This window comes from Ceratotherium simum, chromosome 20 (genome assembly GCF_057802395.1).
Source record: "Ceratotherium simum simum isolate JZ-2026a chromosome 20, ASM5780239v1, whole genome shotgun sequence".
In the NCBI taxonomy this organism is placed as follows: domain Eukaryota; kingdom Metazoa; phylum Chordata; class Mammalia; order Perissodactyla; family Rhinocerotidae; genus Ceratotherium; species Ceratotherium simum.
The window spans coordinates 7625619-7653534 of record NC_141919.1 but is presented as its reverse complement, the minus strand read 5'-3'; the positions used below and the strand labels follow the sequence as shown (position 1 = coordinate 7653534).

At 35.6% G+C, this 27916-nt stretch overlaps 1 protein-coding gene across 4 annotated transcripts in view; it reads right to left on the bottom strand.

Moving 5' to 3' along the window:
- The window catches only part of GKAP1 (G kinase anchoring protein 1), a 70217-nt gene that overhangs the window by 15177 nt on the left and 27124 nt on the right, over nucleotides 1-27916 (bottom strand). For 3 of the 4 annotated variants that reach the window (XM_087444395.1, XM_087444394.1, XM_087444393.1), the window contains exons 7-8: nucleotides 26619-26641; nucleotides 6984-7140 (exon numbers count right to left, since the gene is read on the bottom strand). In XM_087444395.1, coding sequence (XP_087300521.1) covers nucleotides 6984-7140; nucleotides 26619-26641 — 180 coding nt within the window. The remainder of the gene's footprint in view (nucleotides 1-6983; nucleotides 7141-26618; nucleotides 26642-27916) is intronic. The other variant, XM_087444396.1, reaches the window with a different exon arrangement.

Below are 27916 nucleotides of genomic sequence, written 5' to 3'. Positions count from 1 at the left end.
AACCCAAAGAGGCCCACACCAAGAAACGTTATAATTAAAATGTCAAGAATTAAAGATAAAGGGAGAATTCTAAAAGCTGCAAGAGAAAGGCAACATGTTACATACAAAGGAAACCCTTCTCGGCAGAAACTTTACAGGCTAGAAAAGAGTGGCACGATATATTCAAAGTACTGAAAAGAAAAAACCTACAGCCAAGAATACTCTACCTGGCAAGGTTATCACTCAGAATGGAAGGTGAGTTAAAGAGTCTTCCAGAAAAACAATAACTAAAGGAGTTCATCACCACTAAACCAGCTTTAAAAGAAATGCTAAAGGGACTTATTTAAGGGGGGAAGAGAACGCCACAAATAGCAATAAGAAAATTATCAAAAAAAATATCAACGGTAAAGGCAAATATGCAGTAAGGTAGTGGATCAACCACCTATAAAGCTAGTATGAAGGTTAAAAGACAAAAGTACTAAAATTATCTATTTACATGATAAGAGGTTAAGGGATACACAAAAATAAAAGAGGTAAAATACGATACCAAAAACAAAACATAAGGGGGAAGTAAAAGTGTAGGGCTTTTAGTAAGAGTTCAAACTAGAGAGACCATCAACTTAATATAGATTACTATTTACATAAGTTATTATATATGAACCTCATTGTAATCACCAACCAAAAACTTATAGTAAATACACAAAAAATAAAGAGAAAGGAACTCAAACATAACACTATAGAAAGCCATCAAATCACAAGGGAAGAAAGCAAGAGAAGAAGAAAGAAACAAGAAGAACTACAAAAACATCCAGAAAAAAAGTAACAAAATGGCGATAGTACATACTTATCGGTAGTTACCTTAAAAGTAAATGAACCAAATGCTCCAATCAAAAGACAAAGGGTAGCTGAATGGATTAAAAAAAACAAGACCCATATATATGCTGCATACAAGAGACACACCTCAGACGTAAGGACACTCACAAACTGAAAATGAAGGGGTGGAAAAAGATAATCCATGCAAATTGAAATGAAAAGAAAGCTGGGGAAGCAATTCTTATATCAGACAAATAGACTTTCAAACAAAAACTGTAACAAGAGACAAGGACATTACATAATGATAAAGGGAATAATTCAACAAGAGAACATAATACTTGTAAATATCTATGTGCCCAACATAGGAGCACCTAAATACATAAAGCAATTACTAACATACATAAAAGGAGAAACTGACAGTAACACAATACTAGTAGAGGATTTTAACACTCCACTTACATGATCATTCAAACAGAAGATCAACAAGGAAACCTTGGCCTTAAATGACCCATTAGACCAGATGGACTTAGCAGATATATACAGAATATTCCACCCAAAAATTGCAGAATACAGATTCTTTTCAAATGCACATGGAACATTGACCAGGATAGGTCACATATTATGCCAAAAAACAAGTCTCAATAAATTCAAGAAGACTGAAATAATACCAAATATCTTTTCTGACTATGACAATATGGAACTAGAAATCAACTACAATAAGAATACTGGAAAAGCCACAAATACATGGAAATTAAACAACATGCTACTGAACAACTACTGGGTCAATGAAGAAATCAAAGGAGAAATCAAAAAATACCTGGAGACAAATGAAAATGAAAATATAACATACCAAAACTTATGGGATACAGCAAAAGTGGTACTAACAAGGAGGTTTTTAGTAATACAAGCCTGTCTGAGGAAACAAGAAAAATCTCAAACAATCTAACAATACACCTGAAGGAATTAGAAAAAGAACAAATGAAGCCCCAAATCAGTAGAAGGAAGGAAATAATAAAAATCAGAGTGGAAATAAATGAAAGAGACTAAAAAAAAAAGAAAAAGAAAAATCAATGAAACTAAGAGCTAGTTCTTTGAAAAGATAAAATTGACAAACCTTCACCTAGACTTACCAAGAGAAAAAGAGAGAAGGCTCAAATAAATAAAATCAGAAACAAAAGAGAAGAAATTACAATGGACACCACAGAAATACAAAGGATTATAAGAGAATATTACGAAAAGCTATGCACCAAAAAACTGGATAATCTAGAAGAAATGGATAAATTCTTAGAATCATATACCTTCCAAAACTCAATCAAGAAGGAATAGAGAATCTGACCAATCACCAGTAAGGAGATCGAAACAGTAATCAAAAACCTCCCACAAAACAGAAGTCCAGGACCAGCGGGCTTCCCCAGAGAATTCTACCAAACATTCAAAGATTTAATACTTATCTTTCTCAAATTCTTCCAAAAAATTGAAGAGGATGGGATGCTTCCTAACTCATTCTACAAGGCCATCATTACCCTGATACCAAAACTAGACAAGGACAACACAAAAAAAGAAAATTACAGATCAATATCACTGATGAATACAGATGCAAAAAACTTCAACAAAATACTAGCAAATAGAATACAATACTAATGTATCCTTTCAATAAAAGATCATACACCATGATCAGGTCGGATTTATTTCAGGGATGCAAGGATGGTTCAACATCAGGAAATCAATCAATGTGACACACTACATTAACAAAATGAAGAGTAAAAATCACATGATCATCTCAATAGATGCAGAGAAAACATTCAACAAGATACAGTATCCATTTATGGTAAAAACACTGAATAAAATGGGTACAGAAGGAAAGTTCCTCAACGTTATAAAGGAATTCTGCGGAAAAAAGAACAAAACTGGGGGTATCACAGTCCCTGATTTCAAAATATACTACAAAGCTATAGTAATCAAAACAGCATGGTACTGGCACAAAGACAGATACACAGATCAGTGGAACAGAATCTAGAGCCCAGAAATAAACCCACACATCTATGGATAGCTAATTTTCGATAAGAGAGCCAAGAACATACAATGGAGAAAGGAAAGCCTCTTCAATAAATGGTTCTGGGAAAACTGGACAGCCACAAGCAAAAGAATGAAAGTAGGGCCGGCTCCGTGGCTTAGCGGTTAAGTGCGCGCGCTCTGATGCTGGCGGCCCGGGTTCGGATCCTGGGCGCGCCCCAAGGCACCACTTCTCCGTCCAGCGCGAGGCCGAGTCCCACGTACAGCAACTAGAAGGATGTGAACCTATGACATACAACTATCTGCTGGGGCTTTGGAGGGAAAAAATGAATAAATAAAATCTAAAAAAAAAAAAAAAAAAAAAAGAATGAAAGTAGACCATTATCTTATACCAAACACAAAAATTAACTCAAAATGGATTAAAGACTTGAATGTAAGACTTGAAACCATAAAACTCCTAGAAGAAAATATAGGCAGTACACTCTATGACATCGGTCTTAGCAGTATCTTTTTGAATATCATGTCTCCTCAGGCAAGGGAAACAAAAGAAAAAATAAACAAATGGGGCTACATCAAACTAAAAAGCTTCTGCAAAGCAAAGGCAACCATCAACAAAATGAAAAGACAACCTACCAACTGGGAGAAGATATTTGCAAGTCATATCCGATAAGGGGTTAATATCCAAAATATATAAAGAACTCATACAAGTTAACAAAAAAACAAACGACCTGATTAAAAAATGGGCAGAGGATCTGAACAGACACTTTTCCAAGGAAGATATACAGATGGCCAACAGGCACATGAAAAGACGTTCAACATCACTAACTATTAGGGAAAGGCAAATCAAAACCACAATGAGATATTACCTCACGCCCATCAAAAAGGCTATTTTTTACAAGACAAGAAATAACCAGTGTTGGAGAGGATGTGGAAAAAAGGGAACCCTCGTACACTGCTGATTTATTTTTCACCTTTAAAAATTCCTGATATATTAATGTACAGTTAAAAAGGATTTTATTTTACCCTTGGCAAAAAGAAGAGGTTTCTTTATCTGAGAAAGGAGTGCAAAGGGAAGAGGAAGGATGAAGATAAAGAGAGAGAAGTAGAGTACTTTTAAATGGCCTCAATCTTCTTTTATCCCCACTACACTCAATGACACAACAAAATCCTAATTTTTTTAATTATGAAAAATTTTGCATATGCAAAAGTATATATGAATGATGCATGTCAAGTAAAAAAAAAAAATAACATAATATGCAGATTAAGAATGTGAACATTACCAATACTCTAGCATCTCCCAAGTGCCTCTCTGCAATCATATCCCTTTCCCTTCTCTCCTGAGGATATCCACTATTAAGAATTTTGTGTTTGTCATTCTCTTCCTTTGTTAGTCTTTCACAACATATATATATATCCCTGAATAATATATTAAATTTTCTATTCTTTAAAATTTACATAAGTGGCATCAAACTATTATTATCTGGCAACTTGCTTTTTTCATTAAACGTTATGTTTTTGATATTCATCTGTGTTGCTATGTATAGCTGTAGTTCATTCATTTCTCCTATTGATTTTGTTATTACAAACAGTTGAGTGTTGAACATTCTTCCTGAACATGTCTCCAGAGTTTAGGATAGAATTTCTAAAACAGTCTATCCATGATCTTCAACTTTAAAAGTTAATGCCAAATTGTTTTCCAAAATGGTTATACCTATTTACACTACCACTAGTAGTATGTTACTGTTGTTCTATATCCTTACCAATACTGAGTATTGTCTGTCTGATTCCTATCAGTAGTCTTCACCTTCCTTCAGTTTTTCCTAGGCACTGCAGTGAAATTAACATTACAATACACAACTTTGTCCTCTCCTCAAAAACCTTAAAAAATTCTTTACTATTTCCTGACTAAATCAGGAATAGGGCCTTTAAATCCTCCACAATCCTTTCCAACCTACCTTATCAAACTTATACTATGCTCCTCTATGAACCTTCTGCCTTAAACTGGTTTATACTTCACTGCCTCCATTCTTTTACTCATGGCATTCCAGTTTCTTCTCTCTCCACTCTGCATGTTCAAATTCTACTGTCCTTTAAATTCTAATTTGAAAGCTATTTTCTCCTAAGAACACCACCTCCAATCTCCATTCCTGTGAATTACTATGGCACTTTATCAGTATATCCTTTTTTGGACTTACCACTTTCTACCTCGTACAAAAATAATTATCTATTAAATGTGTACCATGTACAACACGCTCTGTTAAACATTTTAAATCATAATTGCTAATTTTCCTAATAACAGTGCATGAAAGGCAGGTAATTTCATCCCAATGTAACACAGCTGATAAGCTGCAGAGCTGTATGTTGTGTTATTAGGTTTGTTTGATTTCAAAGACTGTTCTCTTTCTACTATACTGCACTGCCACTTTGGTTTTATTATATCATTAATATTACTTAATCATTTAACTAAACTTACATACATATACCCAACTTTGTTCTACAAAGGATTTGAGACCCCTAATTATTTGATGAAGTATATTAATATCATTCTTCCTATCCAAAAATGATCTGAAATGGCTTAAAAAATAATAATAAGATATGGGGGGACCACAAAGGGAAAAATCATAATGGATGATAAAGGGGAAGCAAATATGCTAATCATAAATGTTAACATGGCTGCTTGGACTGTACATAAAATTTGACAGTCAAGGCAAGACAGGAAAACATTAAATTTAATTCAATGTCAAAAAGGAAGAAACTCACAAGTACCTCAAGGCAGGCAAGGATTTCCTGCTAATATGTTGAAAAGAGATTTTCACGTGGAATAGTGTTATTTATAAACCAATCTTATTGGTGCATTGGAGTAAAAAATTCCTAAGTCTGACTTCTCTCATGTCCTATGTAACAAACACAGTTGATGTTTAATTTGTTGAATGATTGAATTTATCAGTCTTAGGAAACAAGGAAATAACATCCATTGAAGAGAGTAAAAAGATGGAAAACAGGCTTTTAGAATTTGGAATAGCCATTTTAGGAATTTGTCAAAGTTGGGAAGAGATGAATCAAAGGACTGTTGAGTAGAAATGGATATAGCAAAAGTTACATAACACTGATTTTCAGATGAGAACATTAGCACTGTCTAAAAAAAAATATTTTCCAGCAATACCTGGAAGCCCAGGAATTAAATTAGAATAGAGAAGGTAACCAATACTGTGAGAGTCAATGCTGCGTATTGGCAAGAAGGGAATAACAGAAAATCAAGGAAGTAAAAGGAAAGAGTTCATGGGGACATTATGGAAATTACTAGAAGTTTCAGGCTGGGAGAACAGGTTCACAGTTTAAGAGGAAATAAGGTAGAAGACTAGTGGTTGTGGTAAGAAAAATACATGCAGACTTACGCGTACCCACATGATGAGATCTTTTTCTTTTAACAATATTTTTTAAATGTGAATACCATTCCAGATTTGACTTGTGTGGGCTATAGTTTGGAACCCTGGTCTATAGGATAAAATTCTAACTTCTTAGTTTCACAGAAAAAGATCTTTATAATCTAAACCCAATCTATTTCCCTAGTCACGTTATCCCATACTCACTTAACTCTATACTTCTTAGATGCAGAATTTTTCAGTTTCCTGGAAACTCAGTCTAAGGCCTTTCATAGTTCTGGACCTTTGTTCTTGCAGTTCCCTTAGCCTGCAAAGTCTTTCATCATTTCTCAGCTTACAGTTATTCATTATTCAAAATCCATCCCAAACGTCACTTCTTTATATACCCTTCACAATGCACTCAAGGAGTGATTACTTTTTCTATTCATAACCTCTTTTTTATTGTTCATATCTCTTTTAAAGCCTTCATCGTGCTGAATTATATTCTCTATCTCCTCCAATCCCCAGTACTCTGACTGTCTAAGGGTAGGATGGTCTTATCCATCTTGGCAGTCCTACTCCCCCACACTGGTGCCTGACGATATCTAGCATATAAGCACATGCTCAATAAATATTCATCAGTGAATGAAGTACCTCATACTTTTCAATATAAACATCTATGTGTGATAATGACTAAGATAATACCCTAAAACTGTAACTTTATACCATCATAATTGAATCCCACTGCTTACGTTTTTTAAAACAGAAAAACTGCATTTTAATTCACTGTGATTTTAAGAGAATTTTCTATCTTACATGCCTGGTTGTGTTCATGAGTTGTGCAATTATCTGTTCCATTATATTCTGTAAGCTGTTCTCTTCTCTTTTCTCTAACAAGAATTTTGTGAACATCATCTTCCAGTCTATTGAAGAATCCTCCATCATGTGATAAAGTCTGAGGAGAACTCAATTCCTGTCAAAAATGAATTATGATTTACTATCAGTCAACACAAACACATATGCATTTAATAAACCTAGTCAGCCACTAGAAGGATAGAGAATGAAATAAAAATGATAACTAAGAGACAATCAACCATTTGATTCTCCTCTATCTCCAGAAAATAAACAGAAGAGACACAGTTATAAATGTTCTTTTCTTACTTCTTCTTATTTTTGGGGTTGGGTATTGCTTGACTTAAAAAGTTTTTTTATCCATATACCATACAATTCACCCATTTACTGTGCACCATTCATATATTCACCAACTTGAGCAACCATAACCACAATCAATTTTATAAGTTTCATCACCCTAAAAAGGAACCCTGAACCTATTAGCCGTCATTCCCCATTTCCTCCTAACACCTCCTCTCAGTTGTCCTCTGGTCAACATTAGTCTACTTTCTGTCTGTATAGATTTGCCTATTCTGGACAATATGTGCAAGCAATAAACCTTTTTCTTCACCCACTTTAGCCTTGGCTGTTTTTTGGCTCTGCACTCACCAAGAGACGGACCCACTGAGTTCAGTTACACTGTGTCATACGTGAAGGAGATTCATTGACTAACTTTAGGGCATGTGCTGGAGGAGCAGGGATCTGTTGGAACTTTCTCCAGGGATGGAGGCACTGATGGGTGCCATTTTTTTTTGTTGTTCACCTTGTACCTCACTGGCCCTGTGCTGGCAAGCACCATTTCTCACTCTCTTCATCTACATTACTAGCACCACTCGCCCCACCCTGGTGTTCCTCTGCAGACCTGTCCAGCGAATGCTCCTCCAAAGTGGTCCCCTGCCCCACCACATCTGGCAGGCAGCCTCAGCCAGCAACAGAGCCCCTACAAAGTGGCCCCCTGCCCCAGGGGCTGGCCCCACACACCACAACACCTGCAACAGTCACAGCTGGGTCTCACAGCCAGCCACACTTGATGCCTGCCCTGCCCACCAGCATGCCCACAGCTGTTGCAGCCAGGCCTTGTAGCCAGCTGCACCAGGGGCCAGCTCTGCACACAAGCATGCCCGCGGAAACCACAGCCCAGCCACAATAGGAGGGTGCATGCAGCCCACGCAGGGGATACCCCTAAAGCACCTGAGTCTGGTGACCAGGAAGACCACACTACTGGGCCCCACAGGACATCTTCTATACGATGCCACTCCTGCAAGATTAGAGATGTAGCTGATCTACTTAACACATAGAAACAAATGCAGAAAGTTAGGCAAAATGAGGAGACAAAGGAATATGTTCCAAACAAAAGATCAAGACAAAACCTCAGAAAAAGAACTAAATGAAACAGAGATAAGCACTCTAACAGATAAAGAGTTCAAAGCAATGATCACAAAGATTCTCATCAAACTCAGGAGAAGAATGGGGGAACACAGTGAGAACTTCAACACAGAGAGCGAAAATATAAAAAAGAACCAATCAGAGCTGAAGAATACAACTAAAATGAAAAATACACTAGAAGGAATCAACAGCAGATTAGATGATGCAGAAGAACTGATCAGCTATCTGGAAAAAAGGGTGGTGAAAATAACCTAACAGGAACAGCAAAAAAAAAAAAAGAATAAAAAAAATATGCAGATAGTTTAAGGCACCTCTGGGACAACATCAAGTGTACTAACATTTGCATTATAGAGGTCCCAGAAAAAGAAGAAAGAGAGAGGGACAGAAAACCTATTTCAAGCAATAATGGCTGAAAACTTCCTTAACCTGGCAAAGGAAACAGACATCCAATTTCAGGAAGCACAGAGGGTCCCAAACAAGACGAATCCAAGAGGCCCACACCAAGACACACTATAATTAAAATGTCAAAAGTTATAAAGAGAGAATCTTAAAAGCAGCAAGAGAAAAACAACTAGCTACATACAAGGGAGCCCTCATAAGACTATCTACTGGCTTTTCAGCAGAAACTTTACAGACCAAAAGGGAGTGGCACAACACATTCAAAGTGCTGAAAGGGAAAAACACCAAGAATACTCTATCCAGCAAGGTTATCACTCAAAACTGAAGGAGAGATAAAGAGTTTCCCAGACAAGCACAAGCTAAAGGTGTTCATCACCACTAAACCAACCTTTCAAGAAACGTTAAAGACTTCTTTAAACAGAATAAAAAAGGCCATAACTAGAAACATGAAAAATTATGAAAGAAAAAAATCTCACTGGTTAAGGCAAACATATAGTAAATGTAGTGGATCAAATACCTATACAGCTAGTACGAAGGTTAAAAGACAAAAGTAGCAAAATCATTTATATCTACAATAAGTAGTTAAGAAATACACAAAATAAAAAGATGTAAAATAAGACGGCAAAAGATGGCAGGAGGTAGTAAAATGTAGTGCTTTTAGAATGAGCTCAAACTCAAGTGAACATCAACTTAAAATAGACTGCTATATACATAGGTTGTTATATAAGAACCTCATGGTAATCACAAACCCAAAACCAATGATACACAAAAAGTAAAGAGAAAGGAATACAAACGTAGCACTAAAGAAAATTATCAAACCACCAGGGAAAAAAGCAAAGGAAGAAGAACTACAGAGAAGAACTACAAAAACAATTAACAAAATGGCAATAAGTGCATATCTATCAATGATTACTTCAAATATAAATGAACTAAATGCTCCAATCAAAAGACCTAGGGTGGCTGAATGAATAAAAAATCAGGACTCATACATTATGCTGCCTACAACAGACTCACACCAGATGTAAAGACACACAAAGACTGAAAGTGAGAGGATGGAGAAAGATATTCCATGCAAATGAAAACAAAAAGAAAGCTGGGGCATCAATACTTATATTAGACAAAATAACTTTAAAACAAAATTGTAACAAGAGACATAGAAGGGCAGGCATTACATAACCATAAAGTGATCAATCCAACAAGAGGATATAAAACTTGTTAATATTTATGCACCCAAAATAGAGCACCTAAATACATAAAACAAATATTAACAGACATAAAGGGAGAAATTGACAGTAATACAGTAATAGTAGGGGACTTTAACAACCTACTTACATGAATGGATAGATCATCCAGACAGAAAATTAATAAGGAAACATTGGTCTTAAACAACACATTAGACCAGATGGACTTAATAGATATATACAGAACGTTGCATCCAAAAAAAGCAGAATACACATTCTTTTTAAGTGTACACAGAACATTCTCCAGGATAGATCACGTTAGACCACAAAACAAGTCTCACTAAATTTAAGAAGACTGAAATTGTATCAATCATCTTTTCCAACCACAACAGTATGAGACTAGAAATCAACTACAAGAAGAAAACTGGAAAAAATACAAACACATGGAGTCTAAACAACATGCTACTAAAGGACCAATGGGTCACTGAGGAAATCAAAAAATAAATTAAGACAAATGAAAATGGAAACACAATGTTCTAAAATCTATGGGATGCAGCAAAAGCAGTTCTAAAAGGGAAGTTTATAGTGATATAGCCCTACCTCAGGAAACAAAACAAAAAAGCCAAATAAACAATCTAACCTTACGACTAAAGGAATAAGAAAAAGAAGAACAAACAAAACCCAAAGTTAGTACAAGGAAAGAAATAATAAAGATCAGTGTAGAAATAAACGAAACAGAGACTAAAAAAAATAGAAAAGATCAGTGAAATAACAGCTGCTTCTTTGACAGACAAACAAAATTGACAAACTATTAGCCAGACTCATCAAGCAAAAAAGAGCGAGAACCCAAACAAACAAAATCAGAAATGAAAGAGGAGAAGTTACAACCAACGCCACCAAAATACAAAGGATCATAAGATATTACTATGAACAATTATACACCAACAAATTGGACAACCTAGGAGAAATGGATAAATTCTTAAAAATGTACAATCTTCCAAGATTGATTCAGGAAAAAACAGAAAATCTGAAGAGAACAATTACTAGTAATGAAATTGAATCAGTAATGAAAAAACTCCCAACAAACAAAAGTCCAGGACCAGATGGCTTCACAGGTGAATTCTACCAAACATTTAAAGAAAACTTAATAACTGTCCTTCTCAAACTATTCCAAAAACTAAAGAGAAAGGAATGCTTCAAAACTCATTCTATGAGGCCAGTATTACCCTGATACCAAAACCAGACAACAATGCCACAAGAAAAGAAAATTACAGGCCAATATCCTTGATGAACATAGATGCAAAAATCCTCAACAAAATATTAGCAAACCGAATTCAACAATATTTTAAAAGGATCATACAGGGCTGGCCCCGTGGCTTAGCGGTTAAGTGCGCGTACTCCGCTGCTGGCGGCCCGAGTTTGGTTCCCAGGTGTGCCCCGACGCACCGCTTCTCTGGCCATGCTGAGGCCGCGCCCCACATACAGCAACTAGAAGGCTGTGCAACTATGACATACAACTACCTACTGGGGCTTTGGGGGAAAAAATTAATTAATTAATTAATTAAAAAAAAATTTTTAAAGGATCATACACCATGATCAACTGGAATTTATCCCAGGGATGCAAGGATGGTTCCATATCCACAAATCAATCAACGTGATACCCTACATTAACAAAACAAAGGATAAAATTATATGATTATCTCAATAGAAGCAGAAAAGGCTTCTGACAAAATTCAACATCCAATTATGATAAAAACTCTCAACCAAGTGGGTACAGAGGGGACATACCTCAATATAATAAAGGCCATAAGAAAAACCCATAGCTAACATCATACTCAATAGTGAAAAGCTGAAAGCATTTTCTCTAAATGAAAGCATTTCCTCTAAGATCAGGAACAAGACAAGAATGCTCACTCGCACCACTTTTATTCAACATAGTGTCAGAAGTTCTAGGCATAGTAATCAGACAAGAAAAGAAAGAAAAAGTATCCAAATTGAAAAGGAAGAAGTAAAACTGTCACTGTTTGCAGATGACATGATACTATATATATAAAATCCTGAAGACTCCACCAAAAACCTATTAGAATAAATGAATTCAATAAAGTTACAGGATACAAAACTAATATAGAGAAATCTGTTGCATTTCTATACACTAAAAACAATCTATCAGAAAAAGAAATTAAGAAAACAATCACATTTACAATTGCATCAAAAAGAATAAAATATCTAGGAAAGGAATACTACTGAGCCATAAAAAGACAAAATTGTGCCATTTGCAACAACATAGATGGACCTTGAGGGTACTGTGCTAAGCAAAATAAGTCAGACAGAGAAAAACAAATACCATATGATTTCACTCATATGTGGAAGATAAACAAACACAGATGAGGAGAACAGATTAATGGTTACTAAAGGAAAAGGGGGCGGGGGGAGGGCAAAAGGGGTAAGGGGGCACATGTGTATCATGACGAATACAAACTAGACAATTGGCAGTGAACATGATGCAATCTATATAGAAACTGAAATATAATAATGTACATTTGAAATTCACACAATGTTAAAAGCCAATATGACCTGAATAAAACTTTAAAAAGTAAATTAAGTCCTCATTCCGTGCTCTTGGATTGGAAGAATTAACATAGTTAAGATGTCCATACTTCCTAAAGCAATCTATAGATTCAATGCAATCCCTATCAAAGTTCCAACAACATTTTTCACAGAAATAGAACAAAGAATCCTAAAATTTATATGGAACAACAAAAGACCCCGAATAGCTAAAGGAATCCTGAGAAAAAAGAACAAAGCTGGAGGTATCACACTCCCTGACTTCAAAATATACTACAAAGCTATAGTAACCAAAACAGCATGGTACTGGCACAAAAACAGACACACAGATCAATGGAATAGAATCGAAAGCCCAGAAATAAACCCACACATCTATGGACAGCTAATCTTTGACAAAGGAGTCAAGAACATACAATGGAGAAAAGAAAGTCTCTTCAACAAATGGTGGTGGGAAAACTGGATAGCCACATGCAAAAAAATGAAAGTAGACCCTTACCTTACACCATACACAAAAATTAACTCAAAATGGATTAACGACTTGAATGTAAGACCTGAAACTATGAAACTGCTAGAAGAAAACAAAGGCAGTACGCTCTTCGACATCGGTCTTAGCAACATATTTTCAAGCACCATGTCTGACCGGGCAAGAGAAACAATAGAAAAAATAAACAAATGGGACTACATCAAACTAAAAAGCTTCTGCACAGCAAAGGAAACCATCAACAAAACGAAAAGACAACCTAATAACTGGGAGAAGATATTTGCAAACCATACATCTGATAAGGGCTTAATCTCCAAAATATATAAAGAACTCATGCATCTCAACAACAAAAAAACTACCAACCCAATTAAAAAATGGGCAAAAGACCTGAACAGACATTTCTCCAAAGAAGATATACAGATGGCCAACAGACACATGAAAAGATGTTCAAAATCATTAACTATCATGGAAATGCAAATCAAAACTACAATGAGATATCACCTCATGCCCGTCAGAATGGCTATAATTAACAAGACAGGAAACAACAAGTGTTGGAGAGGATGTGGAGAGAAGGGAACTCTCACACACTGCTGGTGGGAGTGCAAACCCATGCAGCCACTATGGAAAACAGTATGGAGATTCCTCAAAGAATCAAGGATCTATAGAACTACCATATGATCCAGCTATTCCACTGCTGGGTATTTACCCAAGAACTTGAAAACACCAATGCGTAAAGATACATGAACCCCTGTGTTCACTGCAGCGTTATTCACAATAGCCAAGACTTGGAAGCAACCTAAGTGCCCATCGAGGGACGAATGGATGAAGATGATGTGGTATATATATACAGGGGACTACTACTCAGCCATAAGAAACAATGAAATCCAGCCATTTGTAACAACATGGATGGACATTTCGGGTATTATGCAAAGCGAAATAAGTCAGAGGGAGAAGGTCAAATACCGTATGATTTCCTTCATTAAGTAGTAGATAATAACAACAATAAACAAACACATAGAGACAGAGATTGGATTGGTGGTTACCAGAGGGGAAGGGGGGAGGGGGGAGGGCTAAAGGGATAATTCGGCACATGTGTGTGGTGATGGGTTGTAATTAGTATTTGGGTGGTGAACATGATGTAATCTGTGCAGAAATAGAAGTATAATGATGTACACCTGAAATTTATACAATGTTATAAACCAATGTTACTGCAATAAAAAAAAAGTAAATAAAAAAAATGGATCATAGACTTTAAAGGAAGAACTAAAAGTATAAATCTTCTAGAATAAATCATTGTGGCCTTGGGTCAGGCAAAGAGTTATTAAATGAACACCAAAAGTATGATCCATAAAAGAAAAAATTGATATACTGGACTTTATCAAAATTAAAAACCTTTGTGTTTCAAAAGACATCATTAAGAAAATAAAAAGGCAAGTCAAAGCCCACGAGAGAATATTTGCAAATTATATATGTGATAAACGACCTGTATCCAGAATGTGTAAAGAAATCTTACAAATCACACTTTAAAATGGGCAAAACATATGAATAGATGTTGCACCAAAGAAGATATAAGAATGGCTGATGAGCACATGAAAAGATGCTCAAAATCATCAGTCACTAGAGAAATGCAAATTACAACAATGAGATACACTATATACCCACTAGTATGGCTATAATCAAAACAAGAGACAATATCAAGTGCTGACAAGGATGTGGAGAACCGAACCCTCATACACTGTTGGTGGGAATAAATAAATGGTACAGCCACTTGTGAAAACAGATTGACAGACTCTTAAAAAGTTGAACATATTAATTACCATACAACCCAGCAATTTCACTCCTAAGTATCCACTTAAGAAAAATGAAAATATATATCCACAGAAAGACATGTATCAAATGTTCACAGCAAATGTCTATCAGCTGCTGAATAAACATTTATACAATGGAACGCTATTCAGCAATAAAGTGGAATGAACTACTGACACATGCTACACCATGGATAAACCTCAAAAACACTATGCTAAGTGAAAGAAGCCAGACATGGAAGACTACATACTACACGAGTCCCTTCAGAGTAAACTACAAGAAAAGGCAAAGCTCTAGGGACACAAAGCAGATCAGTGGTTGCCAGGGGCTGAAGAAACATTTTTGGCAAAAATATTTAGTTTTGCTTGATTTTAAGTTTTATAAAATAGGCATCACTCTGATGTAGTCTTCTGAGACTTGTTTTTCACTCAACATTCTCTTTTGGATTCATCCATGTTGTTGCCTAGAGATATAAATTCATTTTCACTACTGCATAAACCATTGTGTGCTTATACTAAAATGTATCCATTTTACTAAAGATTAACGTTTGGATTTTTTCCAAGTTTTTTGGGGGGCAGGGGGGCTGGGCTATTACGCACTAATAAAAATTTCTGTATATGGTTCTGAGGAGACATTGGCAAGTGCCTCTAGGGCATGTATACCTACAAGTGGACTGCTGAGTCTAAGTTATATCAGAGGTCAGCAAACTACAGCCCAAAAGGAGCCTGTTGCCCTTTTTGTCAATACAGTTTTACTGGAACACAGCAATGCTCATTTGTTCATGTATTGCCTGTGGCTGCCTTTGATACTTTGGTTGCAGAGTTCAGTATAAACTGGATGTGCCCCAAAGCCTAAAAATATTTGCTACCTGGTCCTTTACAGAAAAAGTTTACATAGAAAAAATTTACTGATTCTTAGATTACCAAATTTATGCAACATTCCCACCAATGTAAACTGATCCACAACTCCATTGATCTATAATCTCTGACTGATAGATCTATAAACTTCATAATTTTTGCCTACATGGTGACTGGAAAAAACTGGTATCTCAATTTTGTCTTAATTTGCATTTCTCCGAATAGTAGCAAAATTGGACATTTTTTCATATGTGTTTTTTCCTATTCATATTTCCCTGTTTTTTAAAATGCCCTGTGTCTCTCACCTGATTTTTTTTTCTATCCTATGAGACAGCAAGAAAACAACACAGCTATCTCTTTTTTAAGCATTTGATAGTTCTTTCTGTATCCAGACACTAATCCTTTATCAGTTCTATGTTTTAAAAACACCACTTCCCAATTTGTGCCATGTCTTTTTACATTCTTCTTGGTATTTTTGTGGAAAATAAGTTATTCATTTTGAACAGCATCCAATTTATCAACCTTTCATTTTATAGTGGGTGTTTTTGCTAAGTTTTTCCTACCCCTAGGTCAGAAATATATTCTCCTGTATTTTCTAGTTAGTCTAAGGGTTGTACAATTTGTCTTCCAGAGATAAGTATTTAATCTATGTGGAACTGATTTTAATGTGTGATGGAACAAAGAGACCCAATCTGATTTTTTCCTAATCTAACAACTGTCTCTTGCTTTTCTATATATAAGACATTATGATGTTAGAGCAATGAACACATTGTGTATATTAGCACAGGAATAAATTGACCAGTGGAATAGAACAGAGAGCTCAAAAACAGACCCGTGCATATATTGAATCTTGACGAAGGACAAGTAATGCATTATATATTGTTCTTCTTTAGGAGTTCTTGGCTATTTTTTAGCCTTTGCTGTTAGTAATTTGTTGAGTTCTAAAAACAAACAAACAAACTTTAGGATTTTCATTGGAAATGTAAAGACTATGGATCAATTTGGGAAAAACTATTACTTTTAATATAATAACGCTTCTTCTCTGCTAAGATGGCATATCTTTTCATTTATGTAGGTCATCTTTGTCGTTCAGTGAAATTCTGTAATTTGCTCCATATAGGTTTCGCATAACTTTTTTTGTGTGTGTGAGGAGATCAGCCCTGTGCTAACATCTGCCAATCCTCCTCTTTTTTTTGCTGAGGAAGACTGGCCCTGGGCTAACATCCGTGCCCATCTTCCTCCACTTTATATGGGACGCCGCCACAGCATGGCCTGCCAAGCGGTGCGTCTGTGTGCACCCGGGATCCAAACCAGCGAACCCTGGGCTGCCACAGCGGAGCACGCGCACCCAACCGCTTGCGCCACCGGGCCGGCCCCAGGTTTTGCATAACTTTTGCTAGTTTCTTAGGTACCTTATCATTTTTTTTTGTTGCTACTGTAAGTATCTTTTTAAAAAAATTTCTCTTTGCTTTTGGCAAAGCTTTTAAAACACATATAAAGCATATACACAGTTTGAAGAATAATTATAAAGTGACATGCTTGTAGGTTACTACCAAGGTAATTACAGAACATCGCTAGCACCCCAGAAGACTCCATGCTTCTTTCTTTTCCATTAGAGGAGTGACTATTCGAACTTTTTGTGATAATCTCTCTTTAATTTTCTTTATTGCCTGTCAACCTATGCATGCATCCCCAAACAACACAGTTTAATTTTGCTTATTTCTGAACTTGATGTGGAATCATATTGTTCCTTATAGCTGTAACTCACTCACTTTTAATGCTGATTAGTATTCCACTGACTAAATTTGCAACAATTTGTTACTCACTTCACTGTTGATGGACATTTAGATTCTTTACAGGTTTTGATCTTAATAAACAATGATGCTGTCAAGTCTTATATATGTATAGTGGTCCACACAAGCACACATTACTACAGAGTACGTACTTAGAAGTCAAACTGCTGGGTTGTGGGTTATGGGCATCTTCAACTTTACAGTTTGGAAAATAGTTTTCCATACTGTTCATAACAGGTTACCTCTTCACAAGCAGTGTACCATTATTCCATATCCTCACCAACACTTCAAATCATCAAATTCTTTGATTTTTGCCAACCTGGAAGGCATATAACATTTTCATTATGGTTTTAATTTGTATTTCCCTGACTACTAATGAGGTTGGACATCTTTTTGTATGTTTTTATGCCTTATAAATATCTTCTTTTGTGAGTACTTGTTTTTTCACCCATTATTTAATTGAGTTCTTTTTTGGAAAAAAAACTCTTCCTATTCTAAATCTCATCCTTTCACTTTTCTAATATATTTTGATGAAAAGAAGTCCTTAATTTAATGTATAGTTTTAAAGTAGTGGTTTTGTGTCTTTCCTACCCTAAAGTCATAAAAATATTCTTCCTGTATTAGCACCTAAAAGCTTTATAACATTGACTTTTAGGTCTTTGATCCACTGTGGATGAATTTTTGTGTATAGTGTAAAGTAATAATCTAATCCTTTTTTCCATAAAAATACTCAATTGACCCAAAACCATTTATTAAAAAAAAATCATCCTTTACCCAGTAATACTCCACATCACTCTTTTATATGTAAAGGGTACACATATGGTTGGTCTGTTTCTGGGCTATTTTGTTCTATTGGTCTATTTGTCTATCTCTGAGCCAATACCCTACTGTATTAATTGTTAGTTTTACAAGAAATCTTAATATCTGGTTGGGCAAATCGTTCTATTTTTTTCTTCCTCAAGAGTGTTTTGGCTATTTTTGGTTGTTCACACTTCCATATTAATTTAGAAACAGTTTAGTTTTTATTTTAAAAACCGAATTATGATTTTCCTTGGGATTGTACTGATTCTACAGATTAACTTGAGGAAAAGTGACCTCTTTATGACAATAAGTCTTCCAATCCATGAACAAGGTAAATTTCTCCATTTAAGTCTTTACTATCTTTCAATAAAGTTTTGTAATTCTCCCAATATATGTCTTACACATCATTTATTAGATTTAATCCTAGGTATTATTATAATTTATTATTGTAAAAAGCATTTTGCTTTTAATTATACTTTCTGCTGTTACTGGCATATAGAAATACAAATAATTATTGAAATTGTTTCTTCCTTTGAAGTTTAAGGTTAGGAACTAAGACTAGCATCATTAAAAAAACCTTTCGTCAGCCTCCCTACCAGGAATACAAAAATAACTTTCTTTATTTCACAAACCTCCACAAGCGTAAAACATACAGCCATTTCGGAAAACTCGTCAGTAGTTTCTTATGGTTAACTATACATCTACCCTATGACACAGCAATTTCATTCTTAGGTTTTTTTACCCAAGAGAAACTAAACATATGTTTCATAAAAGGACTTGTACATGAATGTTCATAGTGGCATTATTCATAATAGCCAAAACGTGGAAACAACCCAAATATCCAATTGATAAACATGCAAATAAAATTGAATACTATTAGCAATAAAAAGGAATGAAGTACTGATACATGCTACATGGATGAACTTAAAAAACACTAACGTTTACTATGTTACATATACTATGCTAAGTATAAGAAATCACGAAAGACCACATATTGTATGATTCCATTTATACAAAATGTCCAAAATAGGTAAATCTATAGGGACAAAATGTAGATTAGTGGTTGCCTAGGCTTGAGGGAGGGCAGGGCAGAAGAGGTAGGGGGAGCGTCTGGTAATGGGCACAGGTTTCTTTTGGGGATGGTTCTAAAATTAGATTATGGTAATAGCTGCGCGACTCTGTAAATATACTAAAATCCACTGAATTGTATACTTAAAATGGATAAGTTTTATAGTATGTAAATTATACCTCAATAAAGCTGTTTTTAAAAATGTTACAGCAGCATTATTCATAATGGTCAAAAAACAGAAGCAATCCAAATGTCCAAAACAGGATAATGAATACACAAACACATTGTGGTATGTGGAATACAATTTAGCAATGAAAAGGAAAAAACTACTGATAAGACACAACAACATGGACAAGCCTTCAAACAGTTTGCTGAGGGAAGGAGCCAGACCAAACAATCACACATTTATGTGTGTATAAAGCACATATAAATCACTATATGCCTTATTTTAAATAAAGAAGCAAAACTGTTCTATGATGATATAAATCACAGTAGTGGTTGCCTGTAGGCGGCAGGGGGGAGGGCGTGAGGGAATGACTGGGATGAGGCAGAAGTGAACTTTCTGGTATGATGGAAATGTTCTTTATCTTGATAGGGACGTAGGTCCTTTAAGTATATACATGTGTCAAACCTCATCAAACTTCATGCACACTTAAGATCTGTGCATTCTATTGTGTGTAAATTATACTTCAATTAAAAAAAAAAAACCTGGCTTTCCACTGAGTACCTATTTCCTAACTGAAGAACATATCATTTACAAAGTAAACTGACAAATATAAATATGAATGCTTTGATCAACAATTCCTTTCATATGTCTAAGGGTTCCAAGTCACCTCCTAGACGAACAGCCTCCCAACTTTACAGTTTTAAGATACCTTAACATACAGTAACACACAAACCTGAAAATCCTCCGTCTATGTGTGTTATTTCTCTTGCCACATGAGTGCTTTGAATTACTCCAAGAGTAAATCTAAATAACAGTATTCTTTAAATGAGCTATCATATTAAGGACGACATTATATTTGGGGTAAGTCTACTTTCTTCACTCCTCTAGGATAGACCCTGATGGACTCAAGTCTTGAACTTGACTTGAAATATTTATTAAGCTCTTACTATGCAGTTAGTACTATGTTACACATGGGCTACTCTCATGGAACTCACAATCTACTGAGAAAGACAAAAACTAACATATGACATAGTAAACATAATAATTAAATACTCTTCTATACACATCAGGGATGGCAATACCTGTAAAGCATGCAGCCACTTCCTCTTTTATAAATGGCAAACATAATTAATTGATAGTGGCACTTTTTCTTGCTGAAGAAGATTGCAGTCTCAGAATTCTTCTTAATGCAGAGCTCCATGAAGGCCCTAACAATGTGCTTGAACTGGCAGAGGAAATAAAACCTACATGCCTCTGTTTTAAGTGTTGTAAAAATACAGAGAAGCAGCAGACCAAAAAAGGCTACAGAAGGTTTTAGTGAGAAGGCAGAACATTCATTTATTCATCAACCAACACTCATTTACATTACTTACTAAGTGACAGGAATTAGGACTACCAAGGAAACTAAACCAACAAGATATGGTCCCAGACTTCCAAGGACCTCAATTCTAGTGAAGAAGCAAAACCATGATAAAATAGGGTGTTGAGTGCTATGCAGTACACACAGGGGTTCTGGGCATCTAAATAAGACCACGATCAGGGAAAGCTTCCAAGAAAAAATGACTCTTTGGCCAAATTCTGAAGCATAGTTAGCCAAATAAAGATGGAAGGGGAGTGACGTCACCAAGGTGGCAACATAGGTCATTCCTTTGTTCCCCCTTGCAACAACTAACAAGCATCCATGGACAAGACACCATGAGAAAGGTGGAAGAGACAAACACATGGGTAGGCAAGGTTGTACAAAAAAGTACAATGTGTTCAGAAAAACTCTAAACACTTTTGCATGGCTTGTGGCAGAGTCCATCTTGAAATATGAGAAGGATTTTAAAAAGTAGTGAGGGAAGGGCAATGGCTGGGAGACTACTAGTTTCATAAATTCTCCTCTGCCATTCAATTATTACTATATGCAGGCATTCCTGAAGCAAAAATTCAAATTTAATGAAGAACAAGCTCTAAAGAAATAATGGATCAAGGAAATAATTATTAATAGCTACTAAAAGCATTGAGGGAAAGTCTGATGGGAAACTTTTTATAATGGCTCATAACACCTGAACCCACTAATTTTTTAAATAAACTTTTTGTGTGTGTGTGTGTGTGTGTGTGTGTGTGAGGAAGATCAGCTCTGAGCTAACATCCATGTCAATCCTCCTCTTTTTGCTGAGGAAGACTGGCCCTGGGCTAACATCCGTGCCAATCTTCCTCTTTAAATAAACTTTTAATTTCAGAATAGTTTTAGACTTACATAAAAGTTGAAAATAGTACAGTTTCCACATATCCCTCACCCAGTTTCCCCCGTTGATAACATTTTACATTATTATGGTACATTTTACAACTAAGGAACCAACATCGATACATTATTATAACTAGACTCCACACTTACTCGGATTTCACTAGCTTTTCCCTAACGTCCTTTTTCAGTTCCAAGATCCCATCCAGGATATATTACATTTAGTTGTCACGTCTCCTTAGCCTTCTCTAGTCCATGACAGTTTCTCAAGCTTTGTTTTTGATGACCTTGATAGTTTTGAGGAATATTGGTCATACTGGTCAGGTATTTTATAGACTGTCTCTTGATTTGGGTTTGTCTGATGTTTTTCTCATGGTTAGACTGGGGTTATGTTTTTTTTGACAGGGGAACACAGAGGTATATGCCACTCTCATCACATCATATCAAAGGTGCATGCTATCAACATGATTATTATCACTAATAATATTAATACTGATCACCTGGTCAAGGTTGTGTTTGCTTTTTCAGTGTAAAGTTACTTTCCTTCTCTTTCTGTACTCTACTCTTTGGAAGCAAGTTACTAAGCGCAGCCCACACTTGAGGCCCCAGGGTGCAGACAGTTAAGTTCCCTCTCCTAGAGGAGGAATATCTACATAAATTATTCGGAATTTCCTGTATGGGAGATTTGTTTCTTCTTTCCCATTTATTTATTTATTCAATCACTTATTTATATTAGCATCAACTCATGGATATGTACTTTATACTTTGGGTACCAATACTATGTTCTGTGCTTTGTTTCTCAGATTGTCCCAGTTCTGACAACTGGGAGGTATTTTAGGTTTCTTTCTATGTCCATTTGACACGCCCCTATCTTTTTGTTTTTTTTTTTTGAGCACTTCCTTACTTTAAGGCACTACAAGATGCTCCAGGCTCATTTTGTATATCTCCTGTTGTAACACTAGAAGCAGCCTTTTCTTCAAGGGGTCCTGGTTCCTTTTGGAGAAGGATAGAACCACTGATCAATTACAACATCATAAAAATAACCAGACATTCTATGCCCCCTGATGTGATATGATAGAAAGCATACCACACCATCTAGGAGATATTCTTGCCTCCCTCATCACCTCAAAAAAAACCTTAACTTTTTCTACCAAGCCTCAAGAGCTAATTCACAGTTTATAAGAAAACCTGTAAATATGAAGCCTGAGAGCCCTCAGTAATCAAATGATCTGCCATGGGGTGAAGCCATAGAGAGCAACTCAGACTTGGGAGAGAAATGAAGAGTCCTAAAGATACATAAATCCCTGGATCCAGTCAACCATGAGGCCAGCTCTCTCCCTACGCTTCCATGGTTTGGTTATACGAACCAAATAAGCATCTCTTTTTTGCTTATGCTGAATTGAGTTGGACTTCTGTTACTTACAACCAAACAGAGCTAACAAATACAATAAATACGGATAAAGAAAAAGCATGGGAACAAAAATGAGTTCAACACATTGAGAGGAGTAGGAAATAGCTGAATTGCTTAGGTAAAGTCCGATTTTAGGTGATATTTTTAAAAACCAGGTATAATTTATTTGCTTTTAAAATTTAATGATCTAACCTATTATTGCTATTTTCCTATGTTTTGGTAGGATTAACTATAAGGTTAATTTTTTAGCATATAATATTTATTTCAATCACATACTGATCTTTTAACATAATTTTATTTATTTATTTTTTTTTATTTTTTATTTTATTTTTTTTTTTTTAAAGATTTTATTTATTTTATTTTTCCCCCCAAAGCCCCAGTGGATAGTTGTATGTCGTAGCTGCACATCCTTCTAGTTGCTGTATGCGGGACTCGGCCTCCGGATGAACGGAGAAGTGGTGCCTCGATGCACACCCGGGATCCGAACCCGGGCCACCAGCATCGCAGCGCGCGCACTTAACCACCAAGCCACAGGGCCGGCCCTAACATAATTTTAGAAATCAACAGATCCATCCTTTCTTTTCAGCTAATACAACTAGGGCCTAAAATAAATAAGTTATTTATCCAAGCTCATATAGCTAAGGTAAACACGCTGGAAGAATAGTGCAGTAAAAAGGAAATAAGCTGTGAAAACAGATAGGACCAGGTTTGTTCCCTGGCTCCCTCTCTCACCTAGTCCTTTTTATTTTTAATATAATTTTTTAATAGGCAGTACACAGACATGATAGAAAATTCAACAGTTTATATTGTGAAAAGTAAGCCTTTCTCCTATCCCTGTCCCAGCAACCCCTCCTTCCCCACCATTTGGCAACTACTGTTACAACTTCTTGGCTACTCTTCTAGTCTACTCATGCATATTGAAGACTTGACCTTTTAGACTTCAAGACACGTGATGATCACTAAAATTTTCAAAGCTACTGAATGGTACTAGAAGGACTGGAGTTGAGAAAGCCAGGTAAAAAAGAGAAAGGAGTAGCTATGAGATAATCCACCCTGTGGCACTGTCATTTAAAGAGGTAACACATTAAAATTAAAAACAAAGAAAACAACGTTAAGGATCAAATAATGCTCCTTAAAAGGCATGATTAGTTGAGGTTTTTAAGAGGTATGTACAAGCACCTACTACCTACTCTATTATTCATTCTGCTTGTCTAGAATTCTCTCGGGATGTTCTCGCCTATACTGTAGTGAAGGATGGGTAGGGGACTGGTGTAGCAGTGGCAGCCAACATCTCCATTAAATAATGCAGAAAAATTAATTGTTCCCATCCTCTACTACTGCAAGTGTCATTTTTATTCTAATTGTTTCAGGGTGAGAGAATTGGGACTAGAAAGAAAGCACTGAGATTAATAACACATAATCAAGATGGATGGCGAAAGAAAGAGGGGAATGATGAAATTAACCTGAGAACAAGTTTAGCTAGCAGTTAGGGGAATATACAAGCAGTTCAAGTACTACTTATCATCCAGCAATAAAGTAAAAAATCTTTTCTCTTTTGAATTTTATCCAGCCAGTAAACACCTGATTTAAGAGAAGATGTATGAAATGCATATTGTTCTTAACACGTTAGGAATTTTAGAGTACCCATGAAAAAAAAATCTCTTGGCATAAGTAACACATTAAAGATGGAAAAAAATAAGTCAATTATTGAGTATACAATATATCAAAGACTAGTACATTTTTAGGAGTAGAAAACATATCTCATTTTAGAGTTGAAATCAGAATTTTTTTCAGACTTCTTTTTTGAACTCTCTGAAAAAATATTTTTCCAAATTCCTAGAGCAATGGCATAACCACCGCAACATTTAAATATTCAAGTCCCAGAAAGTGAGTAATACCTCTAAGGGAATGGAACTATGGTATATTTTTAACAAGTGTCAAAGGATAATGTGATTACATAAGCTTTTAACCAATTTCTTACAGTAGTTATGTAGGAAATAAATTAGACTGCATTTACTAATGTAGAAAATGTCTTAATCATTAGGATTAGGATTATTCAAAGTGAATTTTATTACATATCACATTATTTAATAATAGAAGACAATTAGAACACAGCTCTAAAATTACAATGCAAGACAAAATATATGCTACGTCACATACATAAGGCTTGTTTAAATACAACCCAGACTGAATACATTAAATAGATGAGATCTTGTCAGTCTGCATTGTTTTTCAAATGAGGAAAGAAGAAAAAGTAAGCATGGAACAGTTTATAAAAATTATTTTTTCCTCCACTATCAGTTGCTGATAGTCTCCTTAGGAACAGGGCGTACCATTTGTATCTGCTTTCTCATTTGCATAAAGCTATCCCCCAAATAAATCAACGAGTAAAAGAAAAAATTGGAATCAGTTCAAAAGCATGTTTTCTATTTTCAAACATAAAATTAATACTCAATCTACACTGTGGTCATTTAAATTTTAATATAAGAAATGGTTACAGTGGTTTGTAAATAACTTAAGAACTTCTACCATCTGTTTTAACAATAAATCAATTTTGTATTTGTGTGCACAGTTAAGGACTATAGTATTAATATAGTCACAGAGTTATTAGATGTGGTTTTCTCAGAGATGGATTTCATTTCTCCGACCTGTCAAGCAAATGCCTGAAACAACGACAACATGTATTCTAAAGTGAAATCAAGGAACATCTGACCATAAAAAATCAATCAATGGATTACTAACAAGAATATATAATAGTAGAATAATGAAACTTTCAAATTATTACCTAAAGAAGTCAAAAGAACTCTAACATTTTATTAGTATCTTCTCCAATGTTAGAAGATATTTTATAGTAGTATCATCTTCCAATTTTAAAAGGTTTGTAGAGGCTGTACTGCAGTCTTAAAAAAAAAAAAAAAGTAACTAATAACACTAGGAAGCAACATGTAGGCTGCACCACCCTCTAATGGTGAATGGTAAGAGAAGTATGTGATCAGGGTAGTCTTACCATGGGTGTAAACTATAGAATCACAGCTTACCTCACAGTTTCCTTAATTTCAAAATATCTTGAGACATGGTTTCAGGATCTTTTAAAGACTAAAATATAGACTTTGAGTGTTATACCACTTTTCCCTAAAATTTTACGCTTACATGTGGTAACTTTTTCGCTCACAAACACACACACAAATTAGGATGCCAAAGCCAAATGATATTATACTTCATGCAAATAACTATATTTTTATTCTACTGTAATATATTTTATATCCTTATAATTGCCAGAAACATGACTGAGTTCACTCATGACAAACCTATGGCTTTAAATGGCTATGTCTCAAAAAGAATTTACTGCTAAACATTAAAGTATTATTCTTAAAATCACCATGTTTTCTAGAATAAAGATAGCTACAATAACACTCACCTCAGTCTTTTTACTAATGTGATCTGTAAATGGAAAAAAAAATGATAAGACATCATTGAAGAAATTAACATTAAAGTATTTTATTTATTTTTTTTAAATTTTATTTACCTATTTTTCCCCCCAAAGCCCCAGTAGACAGTTGTATGTCATAGCTGCACATCCTTCCAGTTGCTGTATGTGGGACGTGGCCTCAGCACGGCCGGAGAAGCGGTGTGTGGGTGCGCGCTCGGGATCTGAACCCAGGCCGCCAGCAGCAGAGTGCGCACACTTAACCACTAAGCCACAGGGCCAGCCCAACATTAAAGTATTTTAATATGTATAAAAATATTTAAACAAAGTAACTGCAAAGAATTTCAAAATTATAATAAGAGTCATAGAAGTCATTTGGGGGTTGTCTACGACTCATCAGATGTACTTTTCTAGGGATAAGACGTTAAAATTCAGTATGTAATTACCAATTTGCTAGACTTAGGGACTAGGTCTTATATCCCAGTAAATGCCACACGTACCAAGGAGTATTATTAAATTTTAGACATTTGAATTCTATATAATTTAGGGTTTTGGTTTCACATAATTTTTGGCGGGGGGACCTTGAGAGGGACAAATGTGTCTAAAATCAAACGACAGGGTATGATAACTGCAAAAACTGTATAGGGGCCGGCCCCGTGGCGTAGTGGTTAAGTTTGGCATGCTCTGCTTCGGCAGTCCAGGTTCACAGGTTCAGATCTCGGGCATGGGCCTACACAACAGCACTCACTGAGCCATGCTGTGGCAGCAACCCATGTACAAAATAGAGGAGGACTGGCACAGATGTTAGCTCGGGGCTAATCTTCCTCAAGCAAAAAAAGAGGAAGATTGGCAACAGATGTTAGCTCAGAGAGACTCTTCTTCACCAAAAACAAAACAAAACTGTACAGATCACTGCCTTTGTGGAATAAAATAAAAAGTAGAGTAGTAATTTGTGTCCTTTAAAACTATTAGCTAGTTTTATTGTATTTTATTTTGTTTGGTGAGGAAGATTGGCCCTGAGCTAAAATCCGTTGCCAATCTTCCTCTTTTTTTTGCTGAGGAAGGTTAGCCCTTAAGCTAACATCTGTGCCCATCTTCTTCTATTTTGTATGTGGGATGCCACTGCAGCATGGCTTGATGAGTGGTGTGTAGGTCCATCCGTGCCTGGGATTCAAACCTGCGAACCCTGAGCCGCCAAAGCAGAGTGTGTGAACTTAACCACTATGCCATCAGGACAGCCCCTAGTTTTTTTATTTTAAAAATATACCTTTATAGTGATTTGATACTAC